This window comes from Eschscholzia californica, unplaced genomic scaffold (genome assembly GCF_041429995.1).
Source record: "Eschscholzia californica isolate CP2 unplaced genomic scaffold, dmEscCali1.0.p SCAF_4, whole genome shotgun sequence".
Lineage (NCBI taxonomy): Eukaryota > Viridiplantae > Streptophyta > Magnoliopsida > Ranunculales > Papaveraceae > Eschscholzia > Eschscholzia californica.
The window spans coordinates 2,771,506-2,789,617 of record NW_028238461.1 but is presented as its reverse complement, the minus strand read 5'-3'; the positions used below and the strand labels follow the sequence as shown (position 1 = coordinate 2,789,617).

The 18,112-nt window shown below is 35.0% G+C and overlaps 2 protein-coding genes across 2 annotated transcripts; both read left to right on the top strand.

The window, feature by feature from the left end:
• The first annotated feature begins 142 nt into the window (after positions 1–142).
• Positions 143–2,066, top strand: LOC147541540 (uncharacterized). The gene is made up of 2 exons (XM_086636847.1): positions 143–765; positions 1,826–2,066. Exons 1-2 carry the CDS (start codon positions 211–213, stop codon positions 1,829–1,831), a joined length of 561 nt encoding a protein of 186 aa, XP_086492973.1. The 5' UTR covers positions 143–210; the 3' UTR covers positions 1,832–2,066.
• Positions 2,067–6,046: 3,980 nt separating this feature from the next.
• On the top strand, positions 6,047–12,531 carry LOC147541539 (uncharacterized). Its single transcript, XM_086632295.1, has 3 exons — positions 6,047–6,626; positions 10,323–11,292; positions 12,239–12,531. The coding sequence occupies exons 1-2, from the start codon at positions 6,081–6,083 to the stop codon at positions 11,283–11,285; spliced, it is 1,509 nt and encodes a 502-aa protein (XP_086488421.1). The 5' UTR covers positions 6,047–6,080; the 3' UTR covers positions 11,286–11,292; positions 12,239–12,531.
• Positions 12,532–18,112: the final 5,581 nt, after the last annotated feature.

Sequence of the window (18,112 nt, the reverse complement as noted above, 5' to 3'; positions counted from 1 at the left end):
AAAAGGCCCTTTTTTTGGGTGGGGGGAAACTGATTTTTCCACCCCCAATATTTTTGTTTCCCCGAAAAATATTTTTGTTTCCCAAAAACAACTACCAGCATTTAACAAGTCTCTTTCTAAGTCAACAACTTCCATACTCTTCTTCAATTTCTTCACCTCTCTCTGTTTTCTTTCCTTCTTTTTTCCTTGAGACAATATCAGAAAGAAAATATGAGGTTTCCCCAAACAGTTTCTCTCTCTAAAACAACAATTTCCACACTATCGATTTTCTCTCTCTTCCTTTTCACAACATTCAATAATCATCATCAAGCTTTTGCCATTACCGAAAATGACTTCTCAATCGAATCAACTCCCAATCTTCTAATGACAACCACAGTTCATGAACTCCTACCGAAATTTGGTTTCCCAAAGGGTCTCCTTCCTGATGCCGTTAAATCATACTCTCTCTTAGAAAATGGAGATTTTGAAGTTCGACTTCATCGTCCTTGTTATGTTCACTTTGATTATCTTGTCTATTATGATAAGATGATTACTGGGAAATTGAAATATGGTTTGATTTCAGATGTTTCTGGAATCCAAGCTAAGAAATTGTTCTTGTGGGTTTCAATTAGTGGAATTAAAGTTGAATCTGGTTCAGATTCTATTGAATTTCAAGTTGGTTTCATATCTGAGAAGCTGCCTTTAGATGAGTTTGAGGAAATTCCTTCATGTAAGAGTAAAGCTTGCCGGCGTGGAAGTTACAGTACTGATACTTTGATCTCTGAGGTAAATAATTCAGTCTTATTATCTTGCTCAAATCTGAGAGAGGATTAGAGGATTTATTGAGTTTATGTGTTTGATTTCCCTCAAATGCATATGTATTGGTTGGTTATTGTGGTAATAGCTAGGGTTTTATCGATTTCTAGTCAATGGATCTGTAAAGGATTCTTTTTTTTTTTTTTTTTCTTTTTTTTTGGGGCATATGGTATTAGGATAATTTGTTACGACTACTGTGTCCCCGTGTGATAGTCCCACATTACTCGCGAGAGTGTCCAGTGTCCAGGCTATAAGTGTATGCTCAAGCTTAGTGAGTGACGAGGCCTTTTGGAGGGCTCGTGGAGTCTCCGTCGAGAACAAAACCCTATACCTGAGGGCTTGAGCCTGGGGCCACAAAAGCGGGGACAGCAACCTTATCATACCTAATTCTAAAACTATACATAAGTAACTTAGTCCTACTCTAACAATGTTCCTAGTAGCTAGCTATATTTGATATTTCAATTTGCCCCCTCAAGCTTCTACTAGTTTTAATACCATGATAACAAGCGTTACTCCAAGTATATATTTGGTGTATGGAAAGGAATGCAATTAACAAAAATAATAATCCTGTAACATATAGTAAAGAGCGGAACACACTCAACACAAATTCACTATTTAGCTGCTCATCAGTATTCCATGATTCAATTCGTGTACAACAATCTTATTTAAATGTGCTAGGGCATGAGTATTTGTGCAGGACGTCCAACTAGAACTTGAATTTTCTACGTCATTTTCATTATTCATGTATAACAAATATGAGTAATGTGATAATCATGTAGAATTTAGTTCGATTGGTTGGTATTCTTACAAGTATTAGTTATTTTTGAGCCTTCTTAGTATCATAATAATCAAATCAAACCTTTGAGGAGGATCTGACTTCCTAACCCGAGATATGCCGAATAAAATTTTCAATCAACCATGCTATGATGATAATTAGGAATAAGTTGTCGTTTATTGTTCAATTTTGATTTAAACTTCAGTCTCTGAGTTTGAAGATAAGATGAACATTACATTCTGAATCTTGGTGCAGATTTAAGCCGGTGCTCTTATCTTTGCCATTTCAAATTGAAGCTTTGATTGCCTGATAAGGAAGACTGCTCTCAGTGTAAGTTCTTATGTGCTATCGTACAAGTTCCATGGTGTTTTGTGTTAATAATATATGTTGTTGTGTGAATACTTTGTTTCCTGAAAATATTGTGTAATTGAAATGGGTGTTTCTCTTGTATCCTTGTGAGAGCCTATGATCAATAAAATCCTCTTTATAGACGAAATATTGCGTTCCATTCTTTATTATCATGGTCACTTTATTATCATGGTCACGATGATGTCCATTGAAACATTTACATTGAATTCAAGGAAAGATCATGCCCTATTCATAAACCATGGAGATAGCTTTGGTATCTAAAGGTAAATACTCTAGTGTTTCTTTTTCTCTAATCAAATATGAATATTCTTTTGTAAACTATCCCCCATCGACGGTGAGGCGAAGTGTGGTGCTCTCTTAAGAAGTTAAGCACCCTTTTGTAGTAAAACCTCTTTAAACCGTGAAGCCCAGAAGTGTCAAAGCGGACAGTAACACTAACAACTGAGAAGGTTGGTCTGCATCATCCTTATAATACATTATCAACATAATTCACTCTACTGTGATATGGTCTTGGGAGGGTGTGTTGTAAACAATCTCACATCACCGATGAGACGGAGTGTGGTGTTCCTCTCTTAAGAGATTAAACACTTTTCCTTAAAAACCTTGAGATCTAGAAAACTAATCCTTGTGACAAATTTAAATTTCAATTAACGAAAGTTAAATTTCAGAATATTTGTTTTTATTTAACTTGTGATGTTTGCCATCTAAACGATTGATCTTTTCTCTATTTACATTTGTAAATTCAAATTATTAACCATAATTGAGTTTTCAAAATATATTTTTTGGTCCAAGTTCTCATGTTTGACATCTTGGAGGGACTTAGCCTCAAAAATCACATTTTGTTTAATATAATTAAATCCAGGGGCTATACTTAAAAAAACAACTCTAATTTTGAAGGAGCTTATGCGTAAAAATTGTGCGTGTGTCACACACGAGTATTGTATTTTGAGAGGGTACAGAAACATGTGATCTTTTGCACGTGCGAAACAGGTGTGCATATTATTTTAAAAATAACTTCTTTTTAAATTTTGAATCCCCCCTAATAAGATAAAAGTAAGAACTTCATTAAAAGAAAAGATGAAAGTAAGAAAGACAGTATTTGTGATCCAAAGAATATGCATCACAAAAAAAATGTTTGAATTTGTGACAGATGGAGCAAATTTTAGTCACTCTTTTTCTCTAAAGTTTTTAGGCATTTTTACTTAGTTTTTACTCTATTTTTTCTACTAACTTTGCTTTTCAGTAAATCCATTGATTTAAATATATCTCACAGCATTTGTAATCCAACACTCAGAAGTATCTCCAATGCAACACTCACTTAGAAACGAATTCTTTATAATGGAACATTTAATTTGAATCTCTAAAATGACGAAGTCATAATTAAATAGAGATATCTCAAATTTTTGTAAGAAAATGAATGTTTTGAGTAAAAAAATATTTCACATAATAAACAAATACAAATTTGCTTTCCAAATAACTATTGTGTGTCATTTTATGCAATTGTGCATCATGTTCGAAATCATGTAGGAAATAGTACATTTTATATATGTCCAGTGTGTCATTGTAGTATGTATAATTAATCGTCAGTTGATATCGTAGTATGCGTATGTGTTATGATGCTTTTTTATGTAGTATGAGTCTATGTGTCAATTTAATTAAAATTTAGGGTAATTTAGTGATATCCTCTCACCATTAATGCCCAATTAACGATACCACCTTTTTTTTAATTGGGTATTAGTGAAACTTCTTTTGTGCACTTAAAAGTATGAAAATACGTATGCTTATTCATATTGTTTTTCTATCTTTTCTCTTCGATCTCTCACGCCTCTTCGATGTTATACTCTGTCGACGAATCTTCATTTGTTCTTCGTCTTACATTAAAATTGATGTTTTCAAGTGTAACCAATTTGAAGAAGACCTCTTGATATCTTTTGTTATTTTGATTAATTATAAATCGTATACATTCATTGAATATAAATGTATACTGAAATTATGAGTTAAACGAAAAATTTTAAAGTTAAAAGAGAAATTATTAATACAACCTACAACTTAGATAGAAAGTTTCATCGTAAGACCAAACTTAGTGTTATGTGGGTCGTAGTGATATGAGAGAGAGAAAAGAAAATATCATAAGTGTATGGCTATTTTCGTACTTTGAAGTGAAAATAAGGGGGGTCTACAAATTTCCAGATAAAAAAAGGGTTCCTAATTGGATATGGAGAATTTAACGATACCCCCTCACCATTGATGTCAATTAGCGATACCCCTTTTTTAATTGGATATTAGTGAAACCCCATTTTTGTATTAAAAGTACGAAAATAACCCTACACTTATTATGGTTTTTCTCCCTCTCATATCACTACGATCGATAACACTCTAACTTCGGTCGTCCCATGAATTTTTCTATTTCATTTGTCAGTTCATGGTTGACATAACCTTCTAACTTCGATTTTTCATGAATTTTTCTACTTAATTTGTAAGTTCAATTAATAATTTTTTTCTAACTTTTTAATTTTTCGTTCAATTCATAATTTCAATTTGCATTTTTATTCTTTGTATTTATTAATTTTAAAGTTTTTGATAAATGTTGTTGGTAAAGTAGAAAAAGATGGATAAGAGAAAAAATAGGTACGAAGAATGATGATTTGGCGACAAAATATAACATCGAAGAGGTATGAGAGAACGAAAAAGAAAAAAAAAAATAGAGATAACAATAAAGATAAAGACATTTTCTTACTTTTAAGTACAAAATAGGGGTTTCACTAATATCCAATTAAGAAAGGATATCGCTAATTAGTAATGTTAAATGCCTCCAAAATTTGTAAAATTTGGGTTAATTCAGTTTTGATCCTCAATTTCTGACCAGCTTACTGTTTTGGCTAGTAGAAGTGTCCAACTTTGATTTGGCTCCCATGACCTAAAATAGTTTTTATTTGTGGTCAAAATAGAATTAATTCTAAAAAATGTTAAAACCTTAATATCCACATCAATCCCCTTCTCTCCTCCACTCGATCTCTCCACCTCACCCATCTTCTTTGTCAGAATTTTGTCGGTAAATTTTTATTTACTCTTCTCTCTTCCTCCATCTTTTTTTTCTCTCTCTTCACTCCCACTTTCTAGTCCAACGAAGGGGGTCCCGTTCTTTATAATAAAGGGTGGGAGTGAAGAAAGATGAGATAGAGAGAGAGAGACGAAAAAATAATTTTTTTTTAGGATTGCAAGTCATCTGGACAATTGACGAACTTCTGTCGACAACATTCTGCCGGAAAAGAAGGGGTAGACTGATAGAGAGACAGAGTAAGTGGAGTATAGATTGTATAACGGGAAGGGGGGAAGGGGAGATGATGTGAATAATAATGTTCTAACGTTTTTTGGTTTTTGTTATTTTATTTTAAAACCTATTGGGTATTTTCGAAAAAATTAAATTTTCTCGAATTTTGGAGTCAAATCTATGAGACACCAAATCGGCATGTTAGTCACAAACTGATGACCATAACTGAATTAACTCATTAAGTTTAGAAATTTATCATTTTAAGCACGTATGGAAATATTATATTTAGTGATTTTATATTTTTGAAAAACTTTCAAATTTTTCAGTTTCTAGTACATTTTTTAAATCGAATATTTTTTTATCTAGAAGATGTTAGATTTGGAAAAATCTATAATGATATACTCAAAGGTTTCTCTACCTATTTTATTCGTCCAATAATCCAATTACTATTTTAACGGTTCTTTTTTTGGTTTTTCCGTAATTGAGAGATTTTCTCAATTTAAGACTTGTTATTAGCTTTCTATAAAATTTACTCGTATTTGAAGAAAGTTGACCTCAATTTTTGTATTGACAAATGCGAGATTCCATATAATGATCGAAGAGAGTTGAATTTTAGCTTGTTAAAAAAACAATAATAAATTATTATAACAAAATAAATGTTATTTTTTTTGGAAGAATAACAATTATTATTACGAAAAGAGAAAGAGATTTGATGCGGAAATTAAAACATCGACAAAATGTGACATGGCAGAAATTTCATTCAGTTATAAATTGAGTACAAGGTTCCTCCAAGATCCACCTCCAACTTCTCTCCCTTCTTTCTCTCTCTCTCTAGAAAATCACAGTAGTAGTTCTTGGTTTAATTACTCAATGAGTGAAGAAGAGTCAATTTTCTTTCCTAGATGGGAAGGAGAACTACTACCTTCACCACAAGAACTCATACCCATTTCTCAAACCCTAATTACTCCAGAATTATCTTTAGCTCTTAACATTAGGGACCCTAATCCTAGTCCTCCCCATCAACCACCTCAATCTCATTCCTTACCTGCTGCTGGTGGTGGTGGAGTTTTCGTCCTTTCTCCTCCACCTTCTCAACTTCAATCGTCTGAATTCGACTCTACCGATTTAGGATCGGGAAATCCAGGTGATGAACCAGCTCGAACTTTGAAACGTCCTCGACTCATTTGGACTCCTCAGCTCCATGAACCATTCGTTAATGCAATTGCTCATCTGGGGATAAATAATGCTGTTCCTAAAACTATTAGGCAATTGATGAATGTTGACGGGTTGACTCGGGAAAACGTAGCGAGCCACTTACAGAAATACCGAATCTATCTCAAACGAATGCGAGAACATTCTGCTGGTGGTGGTGCTGCTGCTGCTGCTGTTGGTGGTGGTGCTGGTGGTGGTGGTGGTGGTGGTGGTGGTGGTGGTGGTGGTGGTGGTGGTGGTGGTGCTGGTGGTGGTTTATCGGCCGCTGAATAGAGATATCTCAAATTATTTTAAGAATATGAATGTTTGAGTCCGAAATATTTCACATGCTCCGCAATAAATCAAGATAACTTTGCTTTTCAAATACTCCCCTATTATCTGAAAATGAATGTTTGAGTCGAAATTATTTTCGGTCATGGTCGAAATAATACATTTTATGTATGTCTATTATGTGTTCGTGATGTAGTATGCATACGTGTTATGCTTCTTAAAGTAGTACAAGCGTACGTCTGATGCAATGTAACTTGGTATGAGTACATGTCATGATGCAACATAAATTACATATTATGAACAAGTGTTTTTCAATCGATTATGATTGTCACATATTGCAACAAAAGAAAAAACCCATATAGGATAACATCCGAATTCATTTTGTTAATTTAATTAAAATTTAGGATAATTTAGCGATATTCTCTCATTAGTAATGTGTAATTAGGGATATCACTTTTTTTTAATTAGATATTACTGAAACCTTTTTTTTGCACTTAAATTAAGAAAATGTCTTTATCTTAATTGTTTTTCAATCTTTTTTCTTCGATCTCTCACACTTCTTCGTTGTTATATCCTGCCGACGGGTCTTCATTTTTCATACTTATTCTTTTTCCTCTTACCTATTTCTTTTCTACTTTACCAACAACATTTATCGAAAATTTAAAATTAATAAATCACTAAAATTCGAAATAAAAATCATAAAACTCTAAGAAGATTTTTAACTTTTCAATTGTTCTTTGTTTTACATTAAAATTGATGTTTTCAAGCGAAACCAATTTGAAGAAGACTTCTTGATATTTGTTGTTCTTTTGGTTTATTATACAGTAAATTGTATCCATTCAAAGAATATAAATGCAAATTCAAACTATGAATTGAACGAAAAATAAACAAATTAAAAAATAAATTATTAATCAAACTTAGAAATTAGATATAAAAATTCATGAGAAGATCGAAGTTAGAGTGTTATGTCGGCGTAGTGATATGAGAGAGAGAAAATATCATAATTACTTTCTTACTTTTGAATGCCATAAGGGGGTTTTACTAATCTCCACGACTCCACATAAAAAAAAGGGACATTTCTAATGGTCACGGCTTTGGGGCATAAAAAATAATCTCCGAGGAATAAATTCTCTAGGGATTCATGTTTTTCTGTACATTCTCGGGGGATATTATTTTTTAACCCAAAAATTTACTTAATCAAACATTACCCCCTAATCTTCATCTTCTTTATCACCATCACAACCACAACTTTCCACTACCACTATTTTGACTACCATTTCCTCCTCTTCTCTCTCATTTCTTATTCTCTCTCACTTACTCTTACCCTCTCGCTCACTATCTCTCCCTATTGCTCTCCCTATCTATGTCGCTCGATCTCTCGATGTTTCTCTATCAATCTTTCATTGTTTCTTGCTTGATCTCTCATTGTTTTTCTCTCCCTCTCACACACAGACACTGTTCCGACGAAGGAAGTGTTCCCATCGTCAGAACCAGACCTCGAGGAGGGTTTTTGGCGAAACCTTTCGAGTATTTCGTGGACACAAAACGTTTTGTGGACACAAAACGTTTTGTGACCCTGACCATTTCGTGACTGCAAAACGTTTCGTGGCTGCAAAATGCTTCGTGTCCACAAAACGTTTCGTGGCCACGAACTCTGTGATATCTCCACAGAGAGATCTATACATACTGCAAGAGAGTGAGAACGAGATAGAGGCTGCGAGCAAGAGAGATAAAGACTGCGAGAAAAAAAACTAATCTACGGAGAGATGTGTTTACAACAAGAGAGATGAGAGTGATCCACAATGAAAGAGAGAGATGAGAGTGATCTACAATGAAAGAGAGAGATCTAGAGTGAGAACGACAAAGAGATAGTCAATGAGAGTGAAAAAGATGGTGAGAGAGAGTGAAAGAGATGGTGAGAGAGAGACAGAGAAGATGAAGATTAGGGGGTGATTTTGATCAAGTCAATTTTTTGGATTAAAAGAAGAATATGCCTTCTAAATCAATTTTTATTGACCAATCCTTTATTCCCCGGAGAATTTTCTTTATTCCCAAAGCCGCAGCTTTTCTAATTGGATACGAGTGGTGTGAGGTAATGCTAAATGCCCCTAAATTCTGTAAAGTTTGGATTAATTCAATTTTGGTTCTCAACTTGTGAACAAATGCCTATTTGGGCATGCAAAAGTGTCCAACTCTCCGCATGGCATAAAAAGTTTTCTACTTGTTCTAGATATAATCTTTGGGGCTAAAATAAAATTAATTCTAAAAACGGTTAAAATGTCCACATCATTCCCCTTTTCTCCTCCACTCGATCTCTCCACCTCACCCTTCTTCTCTAACAGAATGCTGTCGACAAATTTTTATTTTGTCTTCTCTCTCGTCCATTTTTTTTCTCCGCCTTCACCCCCATTCTCTATTCACAATGAAGGGAGACCCATTCTACAGGATAAAGGGTGGGAGTGAAGAGAGATTATGAAATAAAGATTTTTAGGGTTGAAAGTCACCTGGACAACCGACAACCTTCTGTCGACAACATTTTGTCGAAAAAGGAGGAGATGGAAAGAGGGACAAAGTAAAAAAGAGTGGAGATCGGATGAAGTGAAGGAGAAAAGAGGAGATGATGTGAATAATAATGTTCTAAAATTTTTGGGGTTTTTATTTTAGCACATATTGAGTATTTTTGAAAAAATTGACTTTTTTCGATCCTAGGAGACAAATCGAACTATCAGACACTCATAGGGGCCAAATCGACCTGTTGGTAAAGTTGGTGGCCGAAACCAAATTAACTCATTTAGCTTAGAAGTTTATTATTTTAGGTACGTATGAAAATACTATATTTAGTGAATTTTATATTTTTGAGAAACTTAAAAAAAAAATCGGTTTCTAGTATTTTGTTATTTAGAAATTTTTATTTAGAAGTTGTTAGATTTAGAAAACCTATAATGATATACACAAAAGTTTATCTACCTATTTTTTTCATTCAATAATTCAATTACTATTTCAACTTTTTTTTAAATTTTCTCCGTAATTAAGAGATTCTCTCAATTTTGAAATTTTAGACGTTGTTATAGCTTTCTATAAAATGTACCCGTATTTGAAAAAAGTTGACATTAATTTTAGTAAAAGCAGAAATAATGTATTATGATATATGTGCTCTGGAGTGGACGCACATGTTAGACAGACCAAAAACTATATTAAAACAGCGTAAATAGCAAATTTTCCTAACATGTGGATTAATGAAAGTTAATTCTTTTCGTATTTACAAATGTGAATTTGATTTAATGATTAAAGAAAAATTAATTTTAAATTGTTAAAAATAAAATAATATATTATAACAAAATATAAATTAGGTGGATGATTGAAAAATCACATAAATCTATTTATAAAAAGATACACAATATGAAACAAAGTACTTTATAACATAAATATTTTGATTCTCTAAATGGTACTGTATAAAGAGATTTTTCTAGAGAGAAATGAAATTATTGCACTTTTATTAGGCAATAATAATTTTCTTTTTTATTACAAAAAATGTAGAAAGAGATTTGATGCGGAAAATTGAAACATCGACAAAATATGACATGGCAGAGATTTCATTTATGTATAAATTGAGTACAAGGTTCCTCCAAGATCCACCTCGAACTTCTCTCCCTTCTTTCTCTCTCTCTCTCTAAAATATACGCAGTCTCTCTCTCTCTCTCTAGAAAAATCACAGTAGAGAGAGAAGAAGGAATTACTGATTTAATTACTCAAATGAGAGAAGAAGAAGAGTCAATTTTCTTTCCCAGATGGGAAGGAGAAGAACTACCTTCACCAGAAGAACTCATGCCCATTTCTCAAACCCTAATTACTCCACACTTAGCTTTAGCTTTTGACATTGGGAACCCTAATCCTAGTCCCCCCCATCAACAACAACAACTTCAATCTCATCCCTTACCTATCGTCCTTTCTCCTCCACCTTCTCAACTTCAATCGTCTGAATTTGACTCGACCGATTTAGGATCGGGAAACCCAGGTGGTGATGAACCAGCTCGAACTTTGAAACGTCCTCGACTCGTTTGGACTCCTCAACTCCATAAACGATTCGTTGATGCAGTTGCTCATCTGGGGATCAAAAATGCTGTTCCTAAAACTATTATGCAATTGATGAGTGTTGATGGGTTGACTCGGGAAAACGTAGCGAGTCACTTACAGAAATACCGACTCTATCTCAAACGAATGCGAGAACTTCCTCCTGGTGGTGGTGGTGGTGCTCCTTTATCGGCGGCTGATGCTGCCACTGATCATTTATTTGCAACTTCCCATGTACCCCACCATTTCTTACACCCTGTCTTACCTTATGTTCCGGTGACGGCGCAACACCACCACCAACAGATCGACGCTGTTGCAGCTGGACAACAACAGCAACAGCAACAGCAGCAATTTCATCACCTGCAGGTTGGTCAATTTGAACCTGGGTTTTTATCTCGGGCACAACCTATTCACAGGATGGGAGGATCTGTTCAAGCTCAAGGATTTGCTGAGGATTTAGAATCTGGCCCTGGAGGAAGAGGAAGAAGAGTTCTTACCCTTTTCCCAACAGGGGATAATTGAATTTTTGGTAAATTTTCTTATCTTTTCTCTCCTTTTCAATTGATTCCCTTTTTTGGGTATTTTGGAATTTGAGTCTTCTCCAATTTCCCCTGGATTGGGTTTAAGATTTCTCAATTTCTTTAGTTTCATGTGTTCTGTTTACATTTTTCAGACTATAATTAGGATTTTGCTCTTTGATTCTCATTATTAATATTGATTTTGAGGTAGAATATCCCCAAGTTTCATATTGGGAATCCCACAGTAGTATTTTAATCAATCTTGTTTCTTGGTAATCTAGAATTAGATTTCTTAGGGATGTTCTTATTATGTTGCTTGACCCATACTCAAATTATCTCATTTGGTAGTCACTCTTATACGGTTGTTGATTTTAAAATTAAAGATTGTTCTTTCATGTTCTCTATACACTTTGAAAAAGAGTAGTTTTCATGTGTGAAAGATTTTTTGAGTTATTACGAGCCCATTATTCGACTGTTGTTTAAATTAATTGTTTCAAGTATGTACTATTTCAAGCATCAATAGTTTAGCTATTTAAGTTATGGTATTGTCAAGTTCATTGTGCTAATTAGAAATTCAAGAAAATGTTATCGTGCATAAATTTTGTATCCCAGTCGTTCCAAATATTAAGTGACTAGCCGACGCCAGAGAATTCATATTTTCATCTCAACTGTAAGCTTCCCAATAAGTTAGTAACTCAAAAGAACAGTTTTTAAATTAACACAGGAGCACAATTGGGACATTCCAGCATAATGAATTGTCCACGTAATAGTATTTCGATAACGCATATTGCTAATTTAATAAACACATTTCTAGAGGGTGACCTTTGGAATGAACATAATTTTTGAGTATGACTTCAATTTTGGGAACGTTTTACCGATCTTTTCTTCGGTTAAAGTTTAAATAAAAAAAAAAATCTAAACTTGAAAATAAAATTCCAACTTTCTTTTTTCTTTCAGATTTTCTACAAAAATGTCAAGCCTAGTCACTCACTTGGATCATCTTTTGTGCCATGGTAGCATCCTTGATTCCTTCCAGTGAAGTCGTCTATTCGAGTAAGATGACTCCTTTGATTGTACATGTTCAATGAAAGTCATTCTACTCCCATGGTAAAATTTATACTCCTTACTTCTTTATTGTTAAGGTGGTTGTGATTGGTGATGATATTTATATACTTTTACTAGTAAGAGCAAACTTAAATTTTGTTGTTAAAAAAGAAGTACTTTGAAATGAAGTCAAGGTTATCTCCGAAGTCATGACTATAATGATTGTTGAATATTTTGTTCCTTGACAACTTGTAAGAGACAGATATTGGCCAATAATGAAACATTTTGGCCTTCCAGATTTAGTTTTTTAATAGTAGTTTATATGACCTAGAGTATTCAGACTAGTTCAACAAAAAAAAATAGAGTATTTAGACAGATAAGATTCTTTGTGTCACATACCAAACAGACAAAGCTTGGTTGGAAGCTGAGAGGAACCACAATGATTTTTATGAAGTGTTACCTGTCTCATCAACATGTTTTATACTCCCTATCATTTCTTACTTCTTACTCTCATTCTATCTCTTCAACAAAAAAAAAAAAAATACTCTCATTCTATCTTCATATTAAGTAACATTAGTATTTCAACAACAAAAAAAAAAAGTAACATTAGTAACTCTCAACCAAAAAGAAAAGAAAATAACGTTAGTAAGGCCCCGTCTGATAGGAGGAAAAGTCTGTCATTTGATTCTCGCGGTGGTTTGGATTCTAATGGAATTTGTTTCCACCGCCAAACTGGTAAAATAGGATTGGAAATGACTTTCTCTCAACCTGTTTTCTATTTCTAAATCTTGTCCAGCCACATCATACCGTCACAATTGAATTGGAGATGGACCGGTTGGTCGACAGACCATCAGGGTTGAAATAAGATCCCACCTCCTCGTGTGATTCCATTTCCTCTCTAGATGTCTCTCCACGCACCTTTCTTTCCCCCAAATCTCTTTAGAATGCAGTTTTACTCCTTTTCATATCTATCCCTCACAAATCTCTTTCAGAATCCCACTCAATCTGGCATCTCTAACCCTGAATTTCTCATTGTCCTTAAATTCATCAAAAGAAATAAATTTCTCATTGTCCTTAAATTCATCAAAAGAAATAAAATTCATGGTTTAGAAATCGATGAAACGTGTTCTTTGAATTTTTCTTTTTGTCACTAAAATGAACTTTTTTTAGTTGAATGTTCTCCAAACTTAAGTGGTTTGAATGACATTAGCTCTGAAGCAATCGGTGGAACCTTACATCCTTGAAATTCAAGGGTTCAGAAAAGAGTTGATCCATTGAAGGGTTCACGTATTGAAGGGAAAAAGTCATAAACGGCAATCAATAGCTAAATTTTGGGTTATTTCTCAAATAGCCCCCAACTTTATGACCAGCTTCCTGCCTAGCCCCCTACTTTACAAAAAATACTTTTCAATTACTGTTATAACTCCGTTAAATGTCATAATCTCTCTCTCCTCCATCTCATTGCCTCTCTCTGCCACCTTATCTTATTCACTGGCGAAGGTCGTCGGCCGTACAATTTTTGCCCGACAACCTTCAAACAAAAAAACATTTTTTTCCTCTCTTTTTTTTAGAGAGGATTTTTTTTTGGTTTGAAAGGTTGCCGGCCGGAAAATTGGCCGGTCGGGGACCTTCGCCGGTGAAGATGATGAGGTGGCAGAGAGAGGCGATGAGATTGAGGAGAGAAAGATGGTGACTAGTTAACGGAGTTATAACGGTAACTGCAAAAGGATGCCGTCTAGGTATTTTTGTTAAAGTAGGGGGTTAGGCAGGAAGCAGGTCACAAAATTGGGGGCTATTTGGGAAATAACCCCTAAATTTTAAGTTTTCCCTTAAATGTTCAAAACTTAGAATTTGGTTGAGGGTATAAATTTCTCTCTCCAGCATTTGAGTTTGGGTCATCTCAGTCAATTTGATAACATTTTGTTGAATTTATTTAGGGTTGATGAAGTGACCACACAATACAAACATGAACAAAAGCGCGTGGTGCAACCCAAAATTGATATAGGCCCCTCACGAGTGGTTGACCGTAGTCAATTTCCAACACCTATAGATGCCCCCCCCCCACCCCCACACACTTGGCTGACTTGTCCGAGGTAGTGCTTTGAGCTTCAGACTGAGTTAGTCTAAGGGTCTCGAACCCTTCAGGCTCGAAATCGAGGGCGGCAAATCGGATGTTCAAGATCAGATTATAGGTCTACAAACTCTCTCTTCTTCGTTTGATGCCCTAGAATATGGATCTTCAAGCTTGAATGTGATCATGAGCTCTAAATATACATCATCTTATTACTTAATGGCTTATGGAACTTTCACGATGTTAACTGTTAATATTTGTTGATTTTCATATTGAAGTTTGAATATTGAGAGGAAATAAAGAGAAAAACAAGAAGAAACGAAGAAGATGAAGGTGGGTAGGTGGGTGCTTGGGGGCGCTTTTTGGGTCGTAAGGGGTGCATGACAGACGAAAGCCCCTATAGCAATTTGGAGTGCACCTATAACAACAATCGCTTAAAAATGGGGTGTCCCATATATGAAAGTTTAAGAATAAAACACCCTGGATTGCAAGACATTTGAGAACATGAGAAATTCATCTTTTCCATATCCTTTCCAGACACTAATATTTGAATTTCCATCGGCAAAATTTGCTTTTATTTTTGAGTTACTCCCTTTAGATAGTTTTATAGGCGCCCTTGTAAGTGTTGTAGGCGCCCCCATCAAGTCAAAATTGAGAGGGAGTTTGTGAAGGAAGGAGGCGCCTAAAACACTTAAGCGAGGCCCCTATAAAACTTCTCATTTTTCTTTTGGCCCCTTATTTTGTGACCAACTTCTTTTTTGACCTTCTATTTTTTCATAAATTTGAAATAGCCCCATTTCTAACTCCGTCATTTAACTTTATTGGTTAAATTTGTTACCAAAATTACCCTTCTTATAAAGTAATCTTATACATTCAGATCCCCTTTGAAATATGGACTCACTCCCAAATAATGTCAACTTTGTTAGAATTAACTTGGGGGCCAAAATGAAAATATATCTCAAAATTCTTAAAAGCACCACTTCATCTCTATCTCCTTCATTTCATCACCTCCACTTCATCTCTCTCGTGACCTCATCACTCTCGCCACCTTATCATCTTCTCCGGCGAAGGTCGTCGGCGGACAAAATTTTTCAGCGACCTTGAAACGTTTTTTCTTTTCTTCTAATTTCTTCTTCTTTCTTCTCTATCTTCATTTTTATTATTCTCTTCTTCTTCTATCTCTTCTCTCTCTCAGTCTCTTTTCTACTCCTCCCTTTCTCTATTTTTCTTAAATAGTTCCCGGAAGTAAGGCAGGGAATTTGACCCGAGAGCCCGAAACCCGGTCCGGAACGCTCGAGTTCGAAAGAGAAAGAACCCGCTCGAAGCCCGACACGGGTAGTGCCCGCCCGACCCGGTTCTAGGTAACAGGCGGGCTTGGGCTCCATAAAAAAACTCCCACCAGAGTTATAAACCCGACCGTTAACGCCAACCCGTATAACCCGATTCATATAAGTCGTTAGATTATGAGAGTACCACACAGCTGTTGGATTAAGTTTAGGTTAGGGTTTCATATAAAATCCTTTTATTGTTCCAACTCTCTCATTTTCTTTGCCGACAGGGAGAGGGAGAGAGAGAGAGAGAGATAGCGGGAGAGATAGCGGGAGAGAGAAAGACATTTGAATTCGGTGAAACTAAGAGATGAAATCCAAGACTGTTGCAACAACGAAGAGATGAAATTGAAGACTAAGAAGAGAATGTCGAAGAACAAATCATATTCTGTAAAAAAAAAAAAATTGTTTTCGAAGTAGATCTAATGAACTGTAGATATTTTATGTTCATGTACTATTCTCCTCCCAATTTCTACTTTCTGTACATATTCTCTTTTCATGTAGATCTACAAGTTTTTCACTTTCATTTATATTATTATTTCTAGATTAAGTCTCTATCTTATGTTTGTTTAGATTCTTTTTAAGGAATATATTTGTTTCTTTTTATGAACTTCCTTAAATTTATCTTCCCATTTTCCAATGAAAATTAATCATTCTATATGATAGTTTTAATTTAATTTGCTTTTTGAGCTTGGTCTTTTCTTCTTTCAAGAAAAAAAAATTGGTATTTTTTGTCCTAAAGCAATCCCACATTGGTGGGAGACTGGAGTGTGGTGCTCCTCTTAAGAAGGTAAGCACCCTTCCCTAGTGAGGCCTTTTAAAACCATGAGGCTCAGGTGTGTCAAAGCGATCAGTATCATTAGCAGCCCGGAAGGCTAGTCCCCCCATCCTATAACACGTTATCAACACGATTCGCTTTACTATGATGTGGTCTTGGGAGGGTGTGTTGTAAAACAATCCCAAATTGGTGGGAGACTGGAATGTGGTGCTCATCTTAAGAGGGTAAGCACCATTCCCTAGTGAGGCCTTTTAAAACCGTGAGGCCCAAGTGTGTCAAAGCGGACAGTATTAGTAGCAGCCCGGAAGGCTGGTCCGAACCATCCTATAACTGATTTTTCTTGTAATTCTGATTTTTGGGAGTGTTTGAGCCCGAGTCCGGCCCGCCCAAAACCCGACATGAAACCAACGGGCTGGTGTCCATGGCGGGTTTTGTGCAGAGAATTTTCAAATCTGCCCAGCCCGAGCCCGAGCCCGAGCCCGCATGCTACGACATGTAAGCTATAGGTGCAGGTACCTGGAAAGCCCGAACACGAGACAGAGGTATCCACGGGTACCAGAGCCCAACCCGTTTCCCATCCCTACCCGGAAGGGGCTTCCCTTCGCCGGAGCAATCAGACCTCGAAAGTTTGGTTTCATTTTGTGAAGAGAAGGTGAAGAAGAAAGTGGTTAGTGGTCAAATATTTGATTCAACAGGGACATTATTCCGGTGGAATCATTACCGGAGTATATGGAAGCAAGGATTTTGCGGAGATAATGGTGGGGTACAAAATCATTCTTGTAGAAAATTTAGGTGTCTCAACTAGGTTTTTCATATTAGTAAAAAAAGATCACCGTCCAATTTGAGTCAGACAATATAGATTTTTTTTTTGGAAATTGACTACGATCTACGATAGTCATTACATTGGCATTGATACATCATAGATGTGATAAACACGAAACTGCCGAATTCAAACTGTTACAAAGAACGGGCCTATAACCCAACTAAACTATGCCCTAAAACCCAACAACATTATTTATACTTTAATAACTCAAATTCAATAAACTATGGAAACCACCTCTTTTGGGAATCGAACCTGAGACCTACAGGACTTTTGAGTATATGTCAACACATTGGACCATTTGGTCAACCAATTGTTGACATCGGACAATTTAGATTAACCACCCAAAAATATCTATTATATAAAACAGAAGGAAAAACGATGACTGGGACAAACATCCTTATTTAATTATGCATATTGTCTAGAAGCCCTTCTCAAAATTTAAAATATAGTCCTTCGTAGAAATAAAGTTACCTATTTAAAAAACAATAATCCTTTCCTTCTTAGAAATAAAATAACTAATTAAAGAAAAAAAGAAACAAAATAAATTTCAAGGGTTAAAGAAAGAAATTAAAATCTCTCTCTCTCAATAAAATAATAACTAATTTAAGAGAAAAGAAACAAAAAATAATACCAAAAAATAATAACTAACAAAATTCTCTCTCTCTCTCTCTCAGTAAAATATAAAATAAATTTTGTAACAATTGATTGATATAAGTGTCAATAACTAACAAAATTTTCTCTCTCTCTCTCAGTAAAATATAAAATAAATTTTGTAACTATTGATTGA

Bases quoted from the DNA above. Each gene is read 5' to 3' on its own strand.
- LOC147541540 (XM_086636847.1), top strand. From the start codon at position 211: ATGAGGTTTCCCCAAACAGTTTCTCTCTCTAAAACAACAATTTCCACA.
- LOC147541539 (XM_086632295.1), top strand. From the start codon at position 6,081: ATGAGTGAAGAAGAGTCAATTTTCTTTCCTAGATGGGAAGGAGAACTA. The intron at 6,627-10,322 runs GGTGGTGGTGGT...GGTTCCTCCAAG, and splicing joins GTGCTGGTGGTGGTGGTGGT to ATCCACCTCGAACTTCTCTC.